Below are 22924 nucleotides of genomic sequence, written 5' to 3' on the forward strand. Positions count from 1 at the left end.
GCAACCTGCATTGTGATCCAGTGACTCGGAGGCTTCTTCGTGGATAAATACACTGATGTTAAGAAGTTCGAGGGGAAGCCAGTTTCTGGCGAGGTCCTTGACCTCTCAGGTGTCTGGTAAACTGGGCATTCAAAAGTATAGAGTTCTGATTCTGAACCTGTCTGGTTTGAAGCATTTGGACTTTTGGCGGAAATCTTAAAAAACAAAACAAAACAAAACATTCAAGAGTCAAATTGCATAGTTCAAGCAAACTAGTAGCTCACAGTTTCTAACATGCTAGATTTGGAGGATTTGTTACAAATTAAATACATTTAAGGTTAGGTGGTCATGTAACTTCATACGGAAATTATGCCTGAAAAAGTCCATTTTAAAGAGTAATGGTCATAGCTTTATAGTACATAATAAGAAATGACATTGGATGGTGGCAAAACATCTATTTTAGGGCTTAGCAATATTTTAAGCTATTTTAATTGTTTTCCGTCTGAAGTATATTATCAGATTTCCATGGTGAGATCATGGAGACTGGGGAATAGAGCTGACAGTTTGTGTTTCTGAGGGGGAGCTCTGAGGTTTACAAGTCACGAAAAACACTTGGGCAGTTACCTTCGTTGGCAAGAAGTGTATTTCGGGAAAATCGCAACATATCTCATAAGGCAGCGAGTCTTCTAATATCCTTTGTTCATGATTCCACCTTGCCCCCTCGATGAACAGACCAAAAACGTGGACGCCAATGTGTTTGGAGTCTGTGCCCTGAGATCAAAGAAAGACGATGTGGTGGGTCCCCAGCAGGTGGCTTCCTTTCCCGGGAGGAGGGGCAGGGCGGTGACAGAGGAGGCTGACGGCTCCCTTTCCAGCCCAGTGAGGGACCCAAGGCAGGTTTTCCCAGGTTCTCAGGTGGGCGCGTCACTCTCCACCTGCTCTGAGCTCTTAACCAAGTTCAGAGGCTTCGGTCTACGTGTGGGGATCCCGAATGGACAAGTAGAACTCCGAGTTTTCAGAATTAGAACCCTGAGCCTAGCTTCTTAGATGAGAACAAGAACGATGACAAAACGAGTTAAAAGCCACCGTGCCGACACTTTGTCACCTACTTCTACCACTGTGGCCGCGATGATTCACTTAGGAATTTTAATTTAAATTTGGAAAGTCTAGGAGGGGTTCTACATCAGATCTTTGACATGAAAGGGGTTAAATGCGTTTCCGATAAATTCTGTTAAGCAGAAAAATTTTGTCGCCAATTTTGGGTGGCCCCAGGTATAACCTGGCTGGGCCCGTAAGATGTGTGGAGGAGCTGGGTGGCCCAGCACGATGTCCCCTGCGAAGGCTCGACAATTATAAAACACTTAGGAAAATTAGAAATCTAATGATAATTTTCTAAGACCGACATGAAGAAAATAAATCTTACTAAAGGATACCAATGAGCTGACTAAATGGGAAGACAAGTCACACTGCCATATGGAAAAACTCAATGTCAAAAGGTGGCAATTCTCTCCCAAATCTGTATGTAAGTATACTGAAACCTGACCCGAATCCCGGCAGGTTGTTTAAACAGGCGAAATGTGATTGGCCTCGTCTCAAATTCATCTAGAAGAGAAAAGCGTGCAAAGGTCAAGACAGTTTTAAAAAGGAGCGAAGGGAGACCGCACTGACGTCAGCACGGCCCAACGTCATCTGCGGATTCCGGGCGATCCCTCCTGAAATCCCAGCGATAGTTTTTGCAAACAGAGAGACATCCATCCTCAAGTTCATATGGACTCTCAAGGACGACCGCGAAAACCAAACGATCTTGAAGAATGAAGGCCGACGCTTCCCTCAAAGCGACAGTGGTGAACACCGTGCCACTGGCGTAATGACAGACAGCGCGCAGACTCACGCGACGGAAGGGAGAACCCGGGCGTGAACACGCGGGGATGCGCTCGAACGACTGGCGGCGCAGGGGCCACGAGGCTCAGTGGGGGGAGGGCGGCTGCTTCAACCGGTGGTGCGGGGAGAGCTGGAGGTCGACACCCGACGCGGACGTACGCTGTACGCAGAAATGAACTCACCGTGGACCCATGACCGAAGCGTGAGGGCGAAGACTACACACCGAGGGGACAAGTTTGACACCAGTGGCTTGGTTAAGGATTTCTTGGACGCGACACCAGCAGCCCAGACGATAAAAGAGAAAATAAATAAATTGGGCTACGTCAAAATTAAACACTTGTACATCAAAGGGCTCTGTCGATGGAGTGAAGAGGAATGGGAGAAATATTTATAAATCATACATCTAATAAAAGATTAGTCTCTAGAATGCATAAGGAACTCTTACAGTTCAACAACAAAAACAAGACAAATTCCGATTAAAAAATAGGCAAAGGACTTGAACAGACATTTCTCCAAAGATGATATACGAATAGCCAACAAGCACGCGAAGAGACGTTCAGCAGCGTTAGTCATTAGTGAAAAGTAGATCGAAATCACAGTAAGACACCACTTCGCATCCCCTGGGATGGCTACTATCGAACCCCAGAAAATGACAGTATCGCTGAGGATGCGAAGAAAGGAGAACCCCGTGTGTTGCTGGTGGAAATGTAAAATAGTGCGGCCACTTTGCAAAACAGGACGTCCCCCGCCCCCCCTCCAATGAACAGAATGACCACGTGATCCAGCAATCCCACTCCTACACACACACACACACACACACACACACACACACACACAATACACACAAAATAACAGGAAGCAGGGACCCAGGCAGATACCCGTGCACCCGTGTTCACTGCAGCGCTACTCACAATAGCCAAGGGACGGAAGCCACCCGAGTGCCCCCTGACAGGTGAACGGATGAACGACATGAGGTGTTATGGCCTGGATGTCTACGTCCCAACCAAATTCGTATGTCGAAGCCTCGTCGCCCGGGGTGGCCGCATTCAGAGATGGGGCCTCTAAGGAAGTGGTTAAGGTACAATGAAGTCGTACAGGTGGGGTCCTGATCCCTACAGGAAGAGACACCCGAGAGCCCGCTCTCTCTCCACGTGTGCCCGGGGACAGGCCTCGTGAGGACAGAGCGAGGCCACTGCCGGCCAGGCAGGAAGAGCCCTCTCAGCGGGCACCTCGGGGGCGGGCGCCCGGCTTCCAGACCCCGGACAAAGTGTCTGTTGTTCGGGCCGCCCAGTGTGCGGCGTTGCGTTGCGGCTGCCTGAGCTAAGATGTGCAGTAGTGCAGTATGCACACACAACGCAATGTATTTCCGTCCTAGAAACGCAGGAAATCTGATGTGTGCCGTCACATCGATGGCCCGTAAAGACATGCTGAGTGAAAAAGCCAGGGACACAAGGGCACGCGGTACCCGATTCCATTTCTATGAGGTTCCCACAGCAGTCGGAGTCACGGAGACTGTAAGGAGAATGGTGGTCGGGTTGGGGGGACGTGTTTAACGGGAAGAGGCGATAGTTCTAGTGATGGATGGTGGTGACTGGTGTTCAGCACTGTGAACAGACTTCATGTCAGTTAAAAACAGTTAGGTTTTATGTTATGTATATTTTGCCACAATAAAAAATTGAAAAATTAATAAAATAAAACTTTGATAAAAAAAGAAAAACAAAACAGAAAAACGAGGACTGACTTGCTCTACCCAGCGTCCAGATATAACCATAAAACTTCTAGACCTGTGTGGCCTGGGTCCTGGAGTAGAGAAATGGACTCCCAGAACAGGTTAGAATTTAGCAAATGACCATGATGGCCCTTGAAGTCACTGGGGGCAATGGCCTCGGGCACGGGCTGCCGCCTCCGGTCACGCAGAGAGCGTTTGCTGAGGGCCACCGAGCTCCCTTGCAGGCCGGTGGGGGTTCTGCTTGGACGCTGGCTGGAGTCCGGAATGAGGGGCAGAGACGCCGTTTGCTGGACTGAAGGGGGCTGGGCCTCGGCCAGGCCGCCCATCCAGTGCCCAGCACGGCGCCTGCCCCGTGCGTGTGGGACAAGGGGCCGAATCAAGGCCCATTGGGGAAACGAGGGGCTGAGCAGACGAGGGCGAGGTCGCTCTGTCTGAGCCCTTCCGCGCGCCAGCACCTTGAAGGCCCTCCTGACGATGTTGAGTTTCTTCTGGATGATGAGGGAGAGCTCCTTCTCTTTGGTGTCAGCCGGGTCGGAGAGCACGTCGTGCGTAAAAGTGAGGGCGTCTATGGAGAGCCCTTGGGACCGTCCGTAGTCCTGCAGCACGGTAGTCAGGAAGGCTTTGGGGAGAAGCACACACAGCAGGCTCCGTGTGAGTTGGGGGGTCAGGGGATGACGCTTCCTAAAGGTTTATGGGGGAGGGGGGCGATTTAGCAACAGGTTCATGGGGAGGGGGGAGTGGAGGAGAGAGAGGGCCAGGAAATGCAGGAGGCGGCTGTGAGCCTGGGCCGGCGGGAGGAAAGTGTGGATCCAGCCGCCCCGCTAGGCGACAGTCGATGTTCGTGGACCACTGCACGAGCTCCGTGGCCCAGCGCCCCTCCCATGCTCACCACAGGTGCAGAGGGGCGATAAATCCCGAGACCTTAAGTCCTGAGACCTTGCCCGCTTCTCGCCCAGTCTTGGCTGATCACAGCACCGCATCCCCCTGGCAACCAGGGCAGGTCCCAGGGTCAAGTGCAAGGCCCAAGAGCGGGTCAGAGTCTTTCTCAAGAAATGACATATGTGGACCCGGGGAGAAGGAGGCGCTTTTCCCTGTGGACTCGCTAAGCTGCTTATGACCACTTCTGCCCCTTGGTTTCATGGAGAAAGGGTAGGGACAGCAGAAAAAAATGAGACCAACATGTACTGGAAACAGCGCTCAGATACGAGGCCACAGGCCGAGAGTCACACAGAGGACAAGCGACCGTCTGGATCCAGCCATGCCTGAAGCTGGAAAGACCCCTCGACGTACTTTCCACTTCAGCGAGCCTATAACTTGCCCCGTGTGCTCGCCCGGCTCGGAGTGCATTCTGATGCCTAGCACGGCTCTCACACGTCCTCCTTGCCGCCGGCCCCTCCTTCCCTCGTGAGTCCATCCTGCATCGGTTTGGCCAGTTCAGCAACTTCGTCCTCGCTCTCGAGCATGTGACGACCCTGCGTGGAATCCGCCAGCCCAGCGCTCTCGGAGTGAATTTGAGTCTCCGTATCCGGGCAGTCAGAACCCTGCCAGGCTGGCGCGCCTCCTCTACCCTGCCGCTCCACGAAACAGCCACCGGGACAGTGTCCCCGACCTGGTGTCTTTCCTCACGCCACCTGCCTTGGATTACCGTCCTCAGGCTTCTCTATAACGCCCCGAAGCCCACGAAGCCACCACTGTGGGCCCGGCCGGCGATGACCTTGCCCTCCCGCGGGCTCCAGGAGACCAGACCTGGGGTTTGAGCATCCTGGTGCCCCCGGCGGCAGCTGCCACGTGTGGCCCTGCCCGATGTGCTCGGTGACTCCTGGCCGCGCCATCTTTGCCCAGGGCAGACGCCTCTCTCGAGCGCCCGCCTCGGGCGACCGACTTCTTACCGACACTGCTTGGAACCCTCCGAACATCTCAGACGCGACATGACTGGTGCTTTCGCCCCGTCGCTTTGCTCCTCTCCCCGTGGGTGACACCAGCGCCCGCCCGGCTCCCTAAGCCGGAAGCTGGGAGTCGCGCTGGGCGCCTCCCGCCCTCTCGCCCCATCCCCTCCCGCACGGTGGCCAGCTGGTCTGCTTCCCGAACGGGCTCCTCGTCCACTGCCACCCCTCCCGGTGTCCTGCTGCACGTCACACCACGTCACACCACGTCTAGGCCGGAGGGTAAAGCGGACTCTCGAAGGATCGGGACCCGGACTGCTGTCACGCTCGCTAGGGGCCCTGTCGCCCTAAAGGAGGGTCCGGGGAGGGCCCGGCGGCAGAGGGACGGGGTACGGACTTGCCTGGGCCAGGTGCGGGGCTGGTCCTGCCTCCCATGCTCACCTTGTGGAAAGAAGAAAGCCGGGAGCCAGTATCGTGCAGGAAATCCTTCAGAGAAGTTACTCTTTTCATCGGTAGGACTTTGGGATTTGGGGTTAGGTGACGAGACAGAGTGTTTCCAAGCTGTGATGAATCTCATGTACCTGTCGGAACAGACCGCAGGTCGGGTGGTTAAGGGCGTAATAGGCGCGTGCTTTCGATTATCTGAGCGAGTCCCTCCAGCCCCTCCCAGCCTCCTCCCTTCCTTTTCATCTCAGCTCTCCCCAACTCAGGCAGCTTGTCCTGTGTTTTAACAGACACCCGCTATGGCTTTAAGGCTCCCGAGATCATCAAGCACTAGAAGGCGTTAGATCCGGATAACAAGGGATGCTGTTATCACAGCAGGAATCCTGGCCGGGCCTTGCAGAACCCTGTGGGTTGTTTCTGAGTTACCGACTTCTCTAAAAGGATATATCGTATTTTGTATCATGTAGTTTAAAAATTACATGTAACGAATTCTTATTTCCTTTCGTATCTCCCCCTGTAAATAGTAGAAAGAGAAATGGGCTAGGTTCTGCTCCTGCCTCTGTCTCTTAGAGCGAGTGACCTTGGACGAGACTCTTTCTCCCTCGCTTACCCCACCCGAGGCCAAGCCCGTGACCCTGTGTTAACTTAGGAAGTAAACTCAAGCTCTAAGCAAAACTACGGAAGAAGCGCGAAGCGGCTTTCATCCCTACCGATGGTGTATCGCAGTGTAGGCCATTTTGGCCCAGGTATTGAAGAAATTCAGTCGCTGGATGAGATCGTTAACCCAGAAGCTCAGGGGTTTACATGACTTGTAGGCAGATTTCTGTGAGGATTTAGAGACAGGTGCATAATTTTTTAAAGATTTTTTTTCTGGCCTATGGGAACAATTTGTTGCCAGGGGCAACAGGGGAGAGGGAGAGAGGGGGGGAGAGAGAGAGAGAGGCCAGAATTTTGCAGCCCGTACCCACCCCACCCCCAACTCCTACTGTACTAAAGGAATTTTAACAGCCACCAGCCTCCGCCCCCCCACCCCCCCACCCCCTATGGGATTCCCCTCCCCACACTCCTACCTCGCTGTAGGCAGCTGCCTGGCTCCCTTCGGCCCCTGGCTCACAGCAGCCTGGGCCTGCGGCCAGCTCAGCTTGGAGCTGCCCTGAGGCTTGAGCTTGCCTCGGGGCTGGGCACCAGCTGGCCCCTCCCAGCCGGCTCATCTCGTGGACTCTACTCAGCTCTGCCTCCCCCCAACCCCAGGGTGCCTCCTGGGGGGCCCTGGTAGGACCGGGATGGGCTGCTGGCTTTCCTGGCACTTCTCAGACTCTACTTTGGGCTTCTTGGGTCTAAAGGACACATATCTTTTTCTAAGCACATATATAAGCAAGTATTTTACATAAATATATACGTTTTTATAATCCTTAAATATGACAGATTTTTCTGAAACCTTAAAAAAATTTAACAATATAGCTTAGAGATTTTTTCAGTACATCAGGACATACCTCATTCGTACGCATCCTAATCTATCTAATCAGAGTCCTATGAATAGATACTCAAGTTGTTTTCAGCTTTCTGCTATTTTAAACGGTCCCGTGATAAACATCTCTGAGATAAATTTAAGTAGAACTGCCAAATTGCCCTCTAAGAGTGTTTATCAATACATACTCACACCAAAAGTGTGTCGGCGTTTTTTAATGGACACATAGTATTTCATCACGTGGATGTTCCACAGTTAACTTACCTATTGCTAGCAACTGGGGTATTTATTTCAATCGAGCGAGTAAATAGACTTGATAATTGCTTACCTGCCACAATTTTGGCACTCTCATTTTAAGGAAAGAGTCATATATTTCCTCCAATTCTTGGGTGAGCATGATCTCTCCTTTTATAGAGAGTTGAAGATTTTTTAAAGATTCATGTATAACAATTAATAACTTATTAAATCGTTCGATTTCTTGGTTCAGAAAGGTCAGCAGGACACAGTGGATAAGGGGATCGTAGCCTGGATTCAAAAAAAAAAAAAAAGAGAGATAAAATTATGATAACCTTCACGCAAAACGAGGCTTTACGTGGAGAGAGAGAGCATTTGGAAGTTAGAAGGATTTCATTTGTCTAGACCAGGGATCGAAAGACATTTTCTGCAGAAGGCCAGTTAGTACATGTTTTAGGCCCTGCGGGCCGTACGGTCTCTACAAGGCCGTATTCCCACACTTCACTTGTGGGAACTCAGATTGGATTTTTACATGATATATACGTGTCACAAAATATTATGCTTTTTGATGTCTTCCCGCCATTTGAGCTTGCGGGCTGGACTCATCCTAGCGGCCCTGGTCCGCTCACCGCTGACGTAGACTTCACCACAGTACGATTTTGATAGACAACTAACTGCCTGACATTCGGTCCCCAAACGAATCTTTTTAAAAGGGTTAAAGGATGGATGCTGAGAGTTTAACTGGGCAAGTTTCCACAGTCCAACACGTCAGCCCCTCGGCGCTGGGCCTAGAACCTACTCATGCTGCCTCGTGAGGCCGAGAGGCCGAGAGAACACGGGCCTCTCTCAAGCAGAACTGCTGGGTTCTGTTGCTATCGTTACTACGTCTTCACTTTTAGCCCCGAGGCCATCCCCCCGCCCCCTCCGGCCTCCAAAACCAAAGATGAACCTGCGGCATCGTTTCCTTCTCTGCGCATCTTCTCCCAGCTCAGCGAGTGCAGGCGGGGGCGGGGGGGGGGGTGGGGCAGAGAGCCAGCCTGTCACCCCCCAACCCCACTCGGCCTCTTTTGTCCTCCCTGCTCTACCTGCCTCCTGATGCCAGTGTCCCTTCGCTGAGGAGGTGGCCACGGGGGGGAGGGAACCCCTGGGACGTGCTTACCGTCGATACTCTTGTAAAGAGAGTCCCAGATGGGGCTCGACATGATGGACTTCAGCGTGCTTGGCATTCCGGTGCATTCTTCTTTCTCCACAGACAGGGGCACCCGCTTCATCATGTCGGACAAGATTTCCGTCACCAGCTCGTCATTACTCTGCTCATGACTGCGAAGGAAGTGAAGGGAAGCATGAGCGACAGAGCCGGCTGCTCCGGGGACCCCTCCGGGGGACCCCTCCAGGGGGCACCTCTGTGAAGGTGAACACAGTGTCACAGCAAGAACTGTGAAACCGTGGCCAGGAGACCCGTGGAGACTGAGAGGCACCACGCGGTTCGCTTCCTTTTCCGGACGAGGAAACTGTTCTGTGCGCTTAGGACGTTTGCAAGGAAATTGGTCTCTTTAAAGTTCTCTTAAGACTTCGTTGTAAAATGTTCATCGTCTGAATGTATCTGCACAAAAGAAGTACCAAGACCGAAAAACGAGAACGAGGCGGCAACGAGACGGAGGATGCTCAGGCCGCTTTCGAGGTTACGCGACTGTGTCGCGATTCCTGTGTTCACGGAAAGTGTCCCTGGTCACACACTCAGCGGGTGACGGCTGGAGGACGGTGCGCACAGGTCTGGGTGAGGCTGTGATGCTGAACAAAGCCATCAAACACCAAAGCTGCAGGGGTCTTTGGGGGTCCGTTCCAGGATGAGGAGCCCGGGGCTCAGAGAGGTGACAGGACATACCTCTTCCGGGTTCCCACTCTGTTACTCTAACTACTAGTGGGGACAGACAGACATCCCGGGTGAAACACAGCCAAACGGCTGTCAGAGTGGGTGGCAATCCGGAAACTCGGCTAATTGGTCAGTCCAACAGTCAGTTCACAACTCGCACGAAGTAATACGCGTCCTTGCCTTATTGTCATACTTTGTTTTTGATTTTAAAAAGGGTTCCTCAGTGGAATTCGTCCCAGGTGGCTCCAGATGGCGGGGAGGGCCCTGAGGCCTGAAGCCACGTCATTCCGGCGTTCACAGACACGATCTTATTTTATAGTCACAGGCCTGAGGAGGCCTGAGAGGGTGGGCTGTATGTGTTATACACCATTTAAACCTCACAATGGCCTTGATGGGTAGACAGATCCCGTCTCCACTGACGGAAAAGTAGGGTGAGGAGAGGGAGGCAGGGTGAGGAGAGGGGGTGCAGAGCTAATAGGGGGTGCAGTCAACGCAGGCCTTCAGAAGCAGGGCCCGCTCCTCTCGACCACACTGTCTTCTGACTTATCACGATGGTTTTGTTCCCCTCTCCTATAGAATTGGGCATTTCAGCTTAAAAATACCACTCGCCAGGTACAATTCAATTAATCGCTTGACAAAGATTTACTGAGCACCTACTACACGCTTGGTAAGTACATATACGTGTGTGTATCCGTGCACATGTGTGAGTACTTGCTCCTGTGTCATTTGGGGAATTTAGATTATATTTTTTTCTCTAAGTCCTATATTGTATCTCTTCAAATGAATATTTAAGAGTTTTTGACTAATGATTTTTCTAATGTAACTACCAATAGTGAGCCTTACCTGACCTTGAGGCCGGTTTGTGTGGTTCTTGGTTTCAGGGCAATGAGATTGTCAATGAAATCCTGGCTCTGGATCTCCCTGCAGCCTCGGGTGGCCTCGGGGTGCAGCCCTAAGAGCTCGGGAGGGTCGTCGTCCGGTAAGGACTGGATGACGTATAGGTAATCCTCTATGCTTGCAGATTTTGGCACCGGCAGATATATCTGAATATTTAAAAATCGTTAGTTTTTGCCTGTTGAGGTGTTTACCTGCAATAATGCATGAACACACTATTTCCCCATGAAATTTTATACAGAAGGTTCTTCTTATGTGTAGTTGGCATATTCTAGATGCTTCTGTCCAAAGCTACATCTGGGGCCACCGTATTATAAAGTTCATTCAGTTGCATGATATGCACATATAACTTTCTCATTGGGAAAAAAGAAAAAGAAAGAAAGGAAAATACTTAAAGGCTAGGGTGATTCTGACTACCCATTGCCTCAATAAGCCATATGCAGAGATAATGAATACAACCAAGCTTTAACGAATCATTTTCACTTTGGTAAAACCTATAGAAGGAATGAGAGTGAACTCAGGAACTGCCCACTCAGCAATCGGTGGTGGTGGTCCAAAGGTAAAAACTCCCAGTTATAAAATAAGTTTAAAAACAAAGGGAGAAACTATTTAATGGGAAAAAAAGAGAGCTCTTTCTTCCTGTTTACCAGCTGTAGCTTCCTGTTCCTTAGCCGTGACTAAGGACTGATGAGATAAAGGCTCTGTAAGGACAGCCCTTGGCTGGATAGACGAAATGGTAATGAACAGAGTAACGGCAAATTAATTTTTGTAATACCGAAAGTTAACAAAAGCCACTACGAGTGAACATTAAGATTTATTTAAATGCAGATTCTAAGTAATGCAACGATATTTTGTTAAAAATGATCAAGGAATGTAAGAAAATAAGTCCCTTTCTCACCTCGTCGCCGGAGAAACTGAAGTCATCTTTCAGCACTTCAGGATTACAAAATTTGTAGAGCAGGGTGTTCAGGCATCGCCTGTCCCAGTCATCAGTCACGCAGCCCCCGTAAACCACGTCCCCAATCAGGAATCGCAGTTCTTGCCACGGAATGGTGGCCTGCATGCACAGAGCATTTTCCAACACCTTTATGGCAACCTGTAGAAAACCCATGAGTTTTTATTATTTCGGTATGTGTTTTTAGCTTATTTTGATATTTTACCATAAAGTCAACGACTCTCAAACAGCTTTGGGTGTTTCTTTTAAAAAATACATAGAACTATTAGGAGGAATACGGGGATTAGGATCTACGTTTTTATCCATTAGTTCTTTTTTGTCATTGCACAAACATTGAACTAATTAACTATTATTTTTACCACAGACAGAACAATTCTGTGGTACTGAATTCAGAAGTTACAAAACAAGTTACAAGTTACGAGGGAAAGTGAATTTTTTCCGACTTTCTACTCTAGCTAGTTTAGATGCTGTCCCTTGAGGCCACCACTGTCGTTAATTTCTTGGGAACTCTTACATGGACATTCTATGCAACTGTCTGCACGGAAATTGGTTTCGTTCCTCCTTCTCTCTCTCCTCTCTCCTTCTCTTCCTTCCTACCCTCCTCCTGTCCTCCGACAATCTCTCGTCGCTCTCTCCCATCGTTTCTTTCTGTTTCCTGTCTCCTTCCTGTCTTCCACAGATGCTAGTTTAGCATACACACCGACCTGCAGTTGGACAATATATCTTGACTGTTGTTGTTCAGTGGCTGTGACGATTCATATTTCCATTGACGATGTCACCCTTCTCTCATTCCTGATGCTAATAGATAGATGTTGATCTATTTAACTTTTGCCAGTCCGACAGGTGGTACTTTGCTATTAGCGTAACTTGTGTTTTGCCTAGTAATAGTTATTTCGAGCATCTTTTCTTACGTCTGCTGGTCTTTAGATTTGATTTTCTGTATATCACTTATTTTTCCTTTGGATCGTTTGTCTTGTTCTTATTAATATTTTAAGAGTGCTTTGTATAGTATTGATGTCAGCTCTTTGTCAGTCATTTGTATTGCAAATAGTATCCTCAGTCTGATTTGTGTATTGACTTTATTTTGTTACCATTTGCCATATAAACGTTTTTATAATCGAATATGCCTATCTTTTCTTTTATGGTTCTGGGTTTCTAGTTTTGGTTAAGTTATCTCCAACTCCACGATTGTACACGTAATCCTCTATATTTATTTTTAAAGATTTGTATTGTTTTATAATACCTTTAAATTTACCTCATTCTGGAATTTATTTTTTCATAAGATATAAGATAAAAGGTCAAAGTATTTTTCTTCAAGCTGGATGGACAGTTGTGCTGGTATCGCTTACTTAAAAAAAAAAAATCTCTTTTTACTGAGTGAAAATACTTTCTGTATCAAGTATTGATACAGCGGTCCTTTGTGCCATGTTCATGACTGAGTTTTGTAACAGTTCCTCAGATGTATGAAAAAATATGTACTGTCTTCTGGAGGGATGTTAGGCTCTATATACATCGATTAATCAAGTTTGTTGATTACACTATGGATTATATTATTTTATTCTTTGTCTTATTTTTGCTTATTAGAGTCATAAAATTTTGAAAGAGGCTTTTGACATTTCCCACGATGATGACATATATGGATGTTTAGGCTACTGTATGCCATTGTCTAATAAATACAGAGGCCAGGGAGTGGAATGGCTAAGAACACAAACTCTCGGGCTAGGTCGCCCATGTTTGAGTCATGTCTATTCTGCTTACGAATCAGGCACCTCTCTGCACTTCAACGGTAACATGAGGATACTACTCCTTTTTTATAGGGTCATTGTAAAGTTTAATAATCCATAAGTACTGAGAACCGTGTCTGAGAGGAAGCCCCGTATAAAAGTTAACTGTGTTCGTGACCGTCATAAATCATTTCCTTTTCTACCATTTGTGCCTTTTCGACTTAAATTCCATCTTATCTGATATTGCTATTCTACCCTTTTTTGCTGTTTTTATTTTCTTGGTAGTTTCAAGCTTTCTTCATTAATTTAAATGTTTTTCTTATAAAACAACCGTTTTAACGATTTCATGTCCCAATGAGAGGCTGCAGTCCATTTAAGTTTAATATGGCTGATAATATCCCTCTCACATGGCTTCACGTTATTCTTTTTTACTTCGTTGTTTCTCTCCCTCTTATTTTTGATCAAATTGTTATTTATTTTCTTTTTTCTTCCTCATTCGTTTTGACATTGCACTGTTCCTATTTTATAGGTTGCTTTTCCTTTCCTTGAATTCATAATAAAATAACATGATATTCTGATCCATTTCCTGTGTCCTTTCTCTCTTTGGCTCCAGAACCTGGTGAGATATGTTATTTTTTCTTGGCCTTGGCCTTGGGGCTCAGGTCCAGGTTTTGGGGAGCTTTCAGTGGCTGACGCCCTGTGTCTGGTGGAAGATACACTAATGTTTGGCCTTCTGGACTCGCTGTCAGCCCTGGACACAATGACCAATTGGGACTGGACTTCCCCTAGGGGAGGAGCTGTGTCCAAAATGCAACTTCCGCTGAGCCAGAGTCCCCATTTCCTTAATGAGAGAGGCTGTGCAGAAGTCCAGTCTCTCACAAAGCTCCCAGGTGCCAACAGGTGGACCTTCTAGCCAGCTCCCTGGACACTAGGCACCAAAGCCCGGGGATCTGGGCACCAGGCGTGGCGTTTCCTCCCCACTGGCGAAGCTGCGCTCACGTTTGCCATGCAAAAGGCATGTTACCCATTTGTCTAATATACAGTGCAAATATTTTTGTTTTGTTTTCTGTCCCATTTCGGGGCAGAAGCATGTCCTCTGACGGGCAGGCATTTGAGCTTAAAGCCTCTATGTGGAAACTGAAAAGCCTCCTTCCTGAAGACCTGGAAGAGATGGGAGGGTACCCATCGAAGGTGGGTCTGGGTGACAGACACCCAGAGGCAGAATCAAGGTTTTCCTCATAACGTTTTTTCTGGGATCCGCTCCGACATGTGCACGCACGCGTAACCGAGGTGACATTCTGCCCTGGAGGCACCACCGTGAGAACCTTAGCCTGGGAGAAGCTGAAGCAGGTGCCGTGTGTTTGCTGTAGAAATCAGGGAAACACCCTGCAGCACTGAGCACAAATAGAAGATTCTATACAGAGAGTAGTAAAGAGAGACTGTTACGTGGTCCTTTTTTCCCCGCCACAGTGGGTCAGTGTAATCTCGCTTCAGCTGAATGAGCCAAAAACAACAGTTGGGTCATGGTTTATATGTGTCAGGCACTGTTCTAAGTGCTTCACCCACATAACTAACTCGTCTGCCTCTTATAATACCTGGTAAAGCAGCCACCGACATTTGCCCTCCCCTCCCCCACCCTGCCAACAAAACTAAGACCCAGAGGGGTTAATTAGCTTGTCCAATAAGGGGAAAACTTGTACAACTATAAGCAGTGGAGCTGTGATTCGATTTCAGAAAAGCCGGCTTCAGAGTCTACACTTTTAAACATTAGCCTTTTCTACCTGGTTACATAGCTCAATTTCATACACCGCTTTGTACTGTATGGTTATTTATTATTGTTTATTTTAAAGATACTACACTTACCTCTAAATCTGAAGAACTAAACTCATAATCAATATTCCAGCCCAATACTCCATAATTTTTTCTTTCATTGATCAGGGCATTGAAAAAACATAAGCTGAATAAAAGTTTTTTCCACCACGGTCCACAGTCGGGGTTTTTAAACATTTCTTCTGTGACCTCTCCAGTCCCACTAAATCCGAACGTCTGAAGTAAGTTATTTTTCAGTCCCAGGGGATTTTCCACGGCGATCTTTAAAACAGATGTGAATAAAAACAGCATGTGAGGACAGATACAGCCACTGGGACCAGGGGGGACCCTCTCTGTGTGGAGCCAGTAAAAGAACTAGCAAAGGACGAAACCGTTTTCAAGATTCGGTGGCAAATGCAAAATCTTGTGTATTCTCTTCCCATTTGAAAACTTCCACAAAAGGATTTTTGCCAGATTTCTTTTTGTTCCAAATTATTTCTTAAAACGAGAAGTATCACATTGTCACTAAAAGCACCCCTGTTTGCTCTAAGTAGAGTTCTAGAAGCAACAGCTCTTGAGAAAATTTGACGATAAACTCTCCATGGCAGGTAAGTGGCTTGTCACAGAATCTGGGCCGTGTGGCCCCACCGAGGCAGCAGAGAGGGGCAGGCGCCAAATCATAGGAACAGAACCAAGGAAAGTGTCCGCTCATCATTGATGGTAAACAGGAAAACAGTTAAAAAACGACGTATTCAATGCGTTTCTAAATGGTTTTGCTTGCGTTAAAAACCCCTTTGGCTGACTTCTTAACTCGGATGATTGAAGTGAGGAAGGACAGAAGGTGAAGCGAGGAAAAAACTGGATTTTTGGAGAATGTGGCTAAATCTGAAACCGTGAGGGTCTGAACTGTGCCCCTGCTTCCACGGTTTACACACACACACACACACACACACACACACACACACACACAGCAGAAGGAGAGAGGAAAAGGGACAGAGAAGATGTGTGTGTACGATTAATACTGCCGTGGGGAGAAAGCTGCTTGTATCTGAAGAAAACTTTATTTGGTTAAATTTTGAAAGCAGGTTCATGCCACGTCCAGGGCTTTCCTTTCCCTCTCTTTCTTTGTTTTTAACATGTGGGATGATAATGTTTGGGTCATATTCGTAAGGAAGTGATTTAACTCTAGCAATTGAGTCTGTGAAAATCTGAACTGATTTGTTTAGGGGGGTGGTGTATTTTTTATTAAAAAAAATTTTTTTTTTCTAATATACCCCATTAACTCCATCATTCACCTCCAACGACGGTTGATATTTTGACAATTATTGCAAAGACCTGTTTATATTATTAACTTGCACTTAGTTGAGCATAAAAAAAAAGCTGGGGCCAACCCGTGAGAGCTGAGACGACCTCGAGCGTGTTGTTTCAGCTGTTTGGCCTTTGTCTTTCAAGTCCTCTCAAGTGTCCTTGCGCTGAGGAGCCTTTCCTTGCCTGGCCCTCCTTGCCACCTGCCACGTCATATGCTGGAAACACTTGTTATCATTTCTCATTCCTCCACTAGTCTGCAGGCTCCTTGCAGGTGATTACATGGACATGTACTGTTAAAATACCTTTTTTTTTTTTTAAATACAATTAGCACATGCTTGTTGTAAGAATTTTAGAGGCTGAATGTGGAATCCAAGCGATGGACCTACTCACGAGGAAATGTTCCTTGAAGCTCTGTCTCTGGGCCTCCCTGCCCAGCCCCCCTTCACCTCCCAAATCCGCCACTCCTAGCCAAAGAGAAAATGCTGTTTGAGATCACAACCTGCCCAACTCTGGGCGATAAATGGAATACCTTGACTCCTAAACTAAAAACGTGGATTTCTCCAATCCACATTCTGTCCTTTGTCCAACCCAAGAGCAGAGGTGTTGGGAAGTGGCTCAGAACCATCTGCCCCGGTGAATGTACACAGAGCTGGGGAGCAGTGTGGACGGAGGGAAGCTTTGCTGTTTCCCAAGAGCGAATCTGATTTATCCTCAGGTTGGATTGGGGCTCTACCAGGACAGTGCCCCGTCTTCCCGATGTCCTCTGCCCTCACCCCGATTCTGTTCGAGCGGGACATGTGCACGGACTCGCATATCTGTGGCCGCTGCCACTGGTCAGTTTTCTTTGCTGTTAGGACTCCATCTTTTGATCGCCTGGATGCTTGTTTAACAGAATTGACCAAGTTTTAGTATTTACTCAGACTCAAAGATGGAGATGGGTAGAAGTCACAGATAATCTTTAATTAGGATTTTTTTTTTTAGTCAATAGTCTCAACCTGCTTTCTGCCAGACCCTTTCCAGAGACGTCGTAATAACAGAAATAGTTGAGGGGAGCAGAGACAGGAAAAGGCTAGAAATTCCATATTCTAGATTTTCACAGTTGGAAGCCTAAGCATCTTTGAGAAAACAAACATCAAAGTTGTGAGCCATCTATAAGGAGGGATCTTGTCAATTACCTTAGCATCCTTTCTGGTCCACAGTAGAGGGCTGAGCACAGGCAGAAATTTAGCATACTAGAATTAGACTCACTTCCTATTTCAGAACTATGATGCAAGCTTATTTACATTTAAACAGTTTTCCTCAGTCAATATTAAAATATTTTATGCTTTGTCCTTACCTTTAAACTCTTTTGAAGAATAGGAATTGGGAAAGAACTGTCTGATTTTGAGCTTAACCAGAGCCTAAACTCAGGGTCTACTGTCACCTCTGGACTATTAAATCTGCAAAATAAAAAAATTTATATATTGATGAAACAATTGAAGCCAAACCAACATGGTCTAAGAATCACAGTGTTTCAATGTTTTAAGTGACCTTAGAAATCAAAGATCTTATTAGACAACCCTAAAAACTTTCATGCTTCTAAACAATTTGCATAAGACCCATTAATTCCTATTTTAAAAAGTAGTTTTTCCTCCCCCATGTACAAAAGTGATATATACTCATTGCAAAAGACCTGGAAAAAAATTACTAATTAAAAAAAAAAAAGAAGAGTTCCACTGGGACGAGGGAACATCAAAATAAATAATGATAGAAAGATTACAATCCATGGAATAAAATAGGAGTCCATGAGTCCATACTGATATAAATGAACAAATTAATAAATAAATGGGAGAGAAAGGAAATCTCTTTCTTGTAGAACATCGCTTAATAAATTTAGAAGGAATTGAAAGTCACCATTGGTGAATAAAATAGTAATAATTTGGTAAAAAAATTGTCAGTGGACATTAAAACCTTTGGGTTAAAAGTTTAAATGTATCTATGGTTTGAAAGACCCAACAGGTGTGGAAACCACTTTGATCCAACGACAGATGTTAGTACCACCAGTGATAGGACCTGGCGACCTCACGTACATCTCGGTATGAGGTACCAAGGAGGATGTCACATTACTCCTGCGGTATTATTCCTGCAGAACCTTCACCTCGCCATAGGAAAATAGCAGACACACGCAAATCAATGAACCCTTTCCAAAATACCTGGCTTGTATTTTTAAAAATGTCAAAGTTATGAAAGACAAAGACAGCTGAACGACTATTCTGAATGAAAGGAGATTTAAGAGACATGGCAATTGAATGCAGTGAGAAATCCTCAGTTGGAACCTGACCCAGAACTTTTTTTTTTTTTTTTGCAATAAAAGATATCTTTGGGACAATAAGTTAGATATGATTAAGTTTGGTTGATTAGAATAATCAGTAAGCACACTGAAGTATTTAAGAGTCATGTCTGCAATTTACTTTCAAGTAAGAAAAAAATTACATATGAGAGAAATGAGAGGGCACATGTTAGCAATCGGGAAACTATTCTTTCAACTTTTCTGCAAGTCTGAAATTAATTTTTTTTATTTACAAAAGAAACCAAAGCAACAAAAGCAAACAAAACAACCCCCCCTAAACAAATCACTAAATACAAAATTAAACAGAAAAATAAAAACAATCTGAAATTCCTCTAAGTATAAGTATGTTTTCTTTTTTCCTCTTTCTCTCTCTATTTTTGAATAAAAAATTATACTGTGTATCCTGTTTGTTTCCTGCTATTTTTTCTCTCAGCAGCATATTGAAGATTTATTTTTTTAATTCCACTGTAGGCTACAAGGGTGATAATCTTAAATATTTAAAGGCTTGATTTGATAAAGAAATATAAATTTCTTTTAATTATGCTCTGATGGTATAGAATGATTTTTACATACCGTTAATTACTATCTGCCTTTATATTGTTTCTATCTTAATACGCTTTTAGAGGGCTGATATGATGTCTCTGTATGTATGCGTGTTTATCTGCTGAGAGTGAGAGTTTGAGAAGGAAAGAGGTAAATAAGATGGAAAGTAAAAACTAAATAGGCTCTTTTTTCTAATAAAACCTAGTGTATTTTTAGTGCAGTTTTCAAGTTCTTAGAAAAACAGAGCCCTCATAAGGCTTAAGTTTCCTCTGAGTGGCCCAACGCATTATTTTATCACCATTTAAGCACAATAAATGTTGCCATTTCTTGTGGCACTTCACTGTTTCTAATCTGCTTTTTGACCAATAAATGTAAAACTCTTACGATTCCACAATAGCGCAAAGCCTGGGCATGAACGACGCTGCGAGATGGCAGTTCTGGAGGAAGACCCACTGCTCTGTCTTGGTTAGCGCCTTCACGATGAGGTCTTCTGCTTTAGCCGCCTGGCCGTGGCCCAGAGAGAGCATGGTCACGTGACGGGTCGTCCCTTTTAACTCTTGTGCAAATTTCAGGAGAGTATTGGTGAGGTCGATCCCTGTGTAACAACGTGGAGAGGTACGCACAATGGTAAACTCATTTAATTCCCTCTTAAAAAAATATAATCCGGCACTTACTGAGTGGTGGTGGGAGAAGGTGTAGATATAGTGGAAAAACTGTGGTATTTGAAATTAGAACCTAGTGTTCAGATTTTGACTCTGCCACTTACTAACTGGGTATGACAATAGCTACCTACAGTAGCAACTGCAGGTTACCAACATCACTTGTCCCTTCTTCCTTTGTAGCTGAACCCCAGAGTTACTTGAGATGGCTGTGTACCCACTTAAAATACTTTATTTTCAGCCTCTCTTGCAGTTAATTATGGGCATCTGAGTTTTCCGAATAGGCTTTGGCAGTAATGCTTGGTATATAGTTGTTTAATTGTTCTCTTTCTCTATCTGATGTTTAGAACATGGATGTGATAGCTGGCGCCCCAGCTGCATTCTTGCGCCAAGTCTTGAAGCAATGGACAGCATCTGTCATGAGTGCGTCAGGCATGTAGCCAGTTGCTTCACATAGACAAAGTTTCAGATGAGAAAGCCTCAACGTGGAGACATTTTGAACGAGACTTTTGTCCAACAGAGTGAAAGTTTGAAAATGGTGAATTCTAAAGGCATATTTGACTTGGAGATAATAAAGAACAGAAGACAAAGAAAATATTGTGCTTAAGGTCTGTAGATCAAAGACAAAACAAAAAAAAGCATTTGGAGTTTTGAAGAATACAAGGGCTGGATCAGCAGGGCCATTTCCGATAGGTTATTTTATAACATATCTATTTTTTTCATGCATTAATGTTAATTAAAAGAATTAATAAGTTCAAAGGAAATTCCAACTTTCTGATCAATAACATGTATTTGTGAGGTATTTTCTGCACAGAAAACTAGTGCTGGTAAATTTTTCCATATACGTGAATCTGGGAAATCTTATTTTTCTTTATTTTTTTATACTTTTAGAAAGATTCATTCTTAATATACTTCAAAATTTAAATCTGTTCCTTTCCCAAATATTTAAATAATAGGAACATATGTTAAACATAGAATAACCTGACATGGAAGCTACTTCTCTGCATCTTTTGACAAACATCGTATTGTCATCTTAACTCTTGATAAGTAGCTTACCCTGGGAGTGAATAAGTATCAGCGGAGTTCTAGCATTGGATTCTTTATATAATTCTTTGAAATTAGTTCCAGTTCTGTGAATATATTCACTTCCTAGTTTTTCAGTTATAAACTTTCTCACTGAATTCTTTAAATACTCTGGGTTAAGAATTTTTATCTGAAAAAGAAAATATGGAAGATAAGGTAACTTTAAAAACCACCGAAAAGATATTCACTGTAATAAAACAATAACAACAACAAACAAACAAACAACAACAACAACCATAACCCCATAGATGTATTCATTATGCAGGTTGTCAGCCAGGTGTTCCTTGTGCTGGAAAGATTAATGGGAGAGAGTGTGTATGGTGGGGAAACTGGGGTTATTGGTTTCTTTCTTTCTTTTTTTTTTTGGTCACCACAAATTCCTTATTAACGATGTAAAACCCCCCCTTTTTTTGTAATTTAAACAAGCAAAGGCCCCTTGAAATTCTCTCCTATGATAAATCTGATGACATAAGAATAATACCAAGTAAATGCACAAATGACAAAAGATGCAAAATTAATGGAATGTTCATCCTTCCTAAAATGTCTCTTAAACAGCAGAGGTAGGATCAATGCCGCCACCTAGTGGCAAGCCAAACAAATCACACAGCATCCCAGAGCAAAATGGGCATCATACATAGGCCCATCATCTGGTTCCCGACCAAATGTTAGACCATCTATTACCTACCTTCCTGCAAAAAAGAAAGAACAAAATTACAGCAACATTTCTGAAGCAATCCCTCCTCTGGAAGTCCCAGTCTCATCATGAGAATACAGAAACCCAAGCCTGGCCTATGACTGGCAGGCTATTCACAGGAAACGTTCCTCTGACAATTTTAAGGTCAGTTTGCCCGGTCCTATGGCCTAGTCGGGATGACACAGAACAACGTGGCCACATCCACAGTGCTCATCTGCTCTGAGTGTGTGCACCGTCATTCTGAGGTCTGCAGCCTCAAACTCCTCCTCCCTCATCACGGACACATCTTCCCACTGCAGACGCTCGGGACCGAATCCAGGCCCGGACACTGGAGGTCGGTCGCTCCATCCCTTCAGACAAGGGACTTCACGGCCTCTAAGCTCTTTGTAAGTTTTCATCAGTTGGCTTGTGTGAAGCCCTCTTCTTCGTAACCAATTAACACACATATTGCCCATCTCGCTTCGGAACCGCCGCTTCTCCAGATTTCTCTCGCTGATTTAATAGTTCCTGAACCCCTCCAAAGGGCATGGCTGTCCTGGTGCCCATTGGACGATGCTCACTGACACAGGGCTAGAGAGTCAGGAGGGCGCGTGCAGAAAAGGCTCCTTTCCCCTGAGAGGTCCTGCTTCCGGATCTTCATCAGGGCTTCCGGCCATGATACTGCACCTTCATCTTCGGAGTTAAGATGTTTCTTCGCCGTACTCTCTGGTGGCGTCCGCCAAGCGCTGCCGTCATTGCTCTTGACCCTCATCTGGCCCTTCCCAGGCTCCAGGGCCACCTTGTGCCTCTGTCTCGTTCATGCTCTGACTGAGATCTTGCTGCGGATGTAGAAATCCAAGTTAGGGTCCCTGATTCTACAAAAGGAGACCTTGCCCCAGGGGTTTCTTCCTGCTCTGCTGCGGGGATGAAAATCCAGTTCACCCAGTAGATCCAGTTAATGAAAGCGCGTTCGAATCAGCCAATGAAACAGACATCCAGTGTGGTCCCCCAGTACCATCGCTGCTGAGGATCTGTGCTCCCAAATGTCACCATCTTGTCGCTAGCTCCTCCTTTACTTTATTGATCAGCCAAGAATTTATTAAATTTCTCCACGGTTGTAATTTTTAACCCAAGGACTTTTTATTTTTTTAATTAATTTTTTTTTTTTTAGGGGGAGGATGGAAGCAATGGAATTCCGTTGAATTCAATTTTACCAGCTCTTGTCTAAGCAGCTGCAAATACTTCTGAAAAATCCCTCGTGACCGCCAGTCCTCACTGTCATCTTTCCCACTCGCTCTTCTGTGCGACAGGCTATAGCAATGGGGAGCGGCGAATAGACTAGACAAAGACCCGGCCCACACGGAGCTCCATATTACCCTTCTCCAGGTGAGGTTTCTTTCTAGTATCTTCTAACCTAACCTCGTACACAGCAATCTCAATTTCCGACTCTTGCAGG

General features: G+C 45.7%; 1 protein-coding gene across 1 annotated transcript in view; it reads right to left on the reverse strand.

Annotated features, from left to right (window-relative positions):
• DNAH14 (dynein axonemal heavy chain 14) overlaps positions 1-22924 on the reverse strand; it is a 193830-nt gene that overhangs the window by 1616 nt on the left and 169290 nt on the right. The window contains exons 75-87 of the mRNA XM_036235400.1: positions 20769-20925; positions 19438-19648; positions 17518-17620; positions 14928-15155; positions 11284-11481; positions 10335-10534; positions 8778-8938; positions 7713-7909; positions 6627-6739; positions 5914-6053; positions 4045-4208; positions 604-750; positions 6-194 (exon numbers count right to left, since the gene is read on the reverse strand). Of these exons, the coding sequence (XP_036091293.1) occupies positions 6-194; positions 604-750; positions 4045-4208; positions 5914-6053; positions 6627-6739; positions 7713-7909; positions 8778-8938; positions 10335-10534; positions 11284-11481; positions 14928-15155; positions 17518-17620; positions 19438-19648; positions 20769-20925 (2208 nt within the window). The remainder of the gene's footprint in view (positions 1-5; positions 195-603; positions 751-4044; positions 4209-5913; positions 6054-6626; positions 6740-7712; positions 7910-8777; positions 8939-10334; positions 10535-11283; positions 11482-14927; positions 15156-17517; positions 17621-19437; positions 19649-20768; positions 20926-22924) is intronic.

Source organism: Rousettus aegyptiacus, unplaced genomic scaffold (assembly GCF_014176215.1).
Source record: "Rousettus aegyptiacus isolate mRouAeg1 unplaced genomic scaffold, mRouAeg1.p scaffold_m13_p_18, whole genome shotgun sequence".
NCBI lineage: Eukaryota > Metazoa > Chordata > Mammalia > Chiroptera > Pteropodidae > Rousettus > Rousettus aegyptiacus.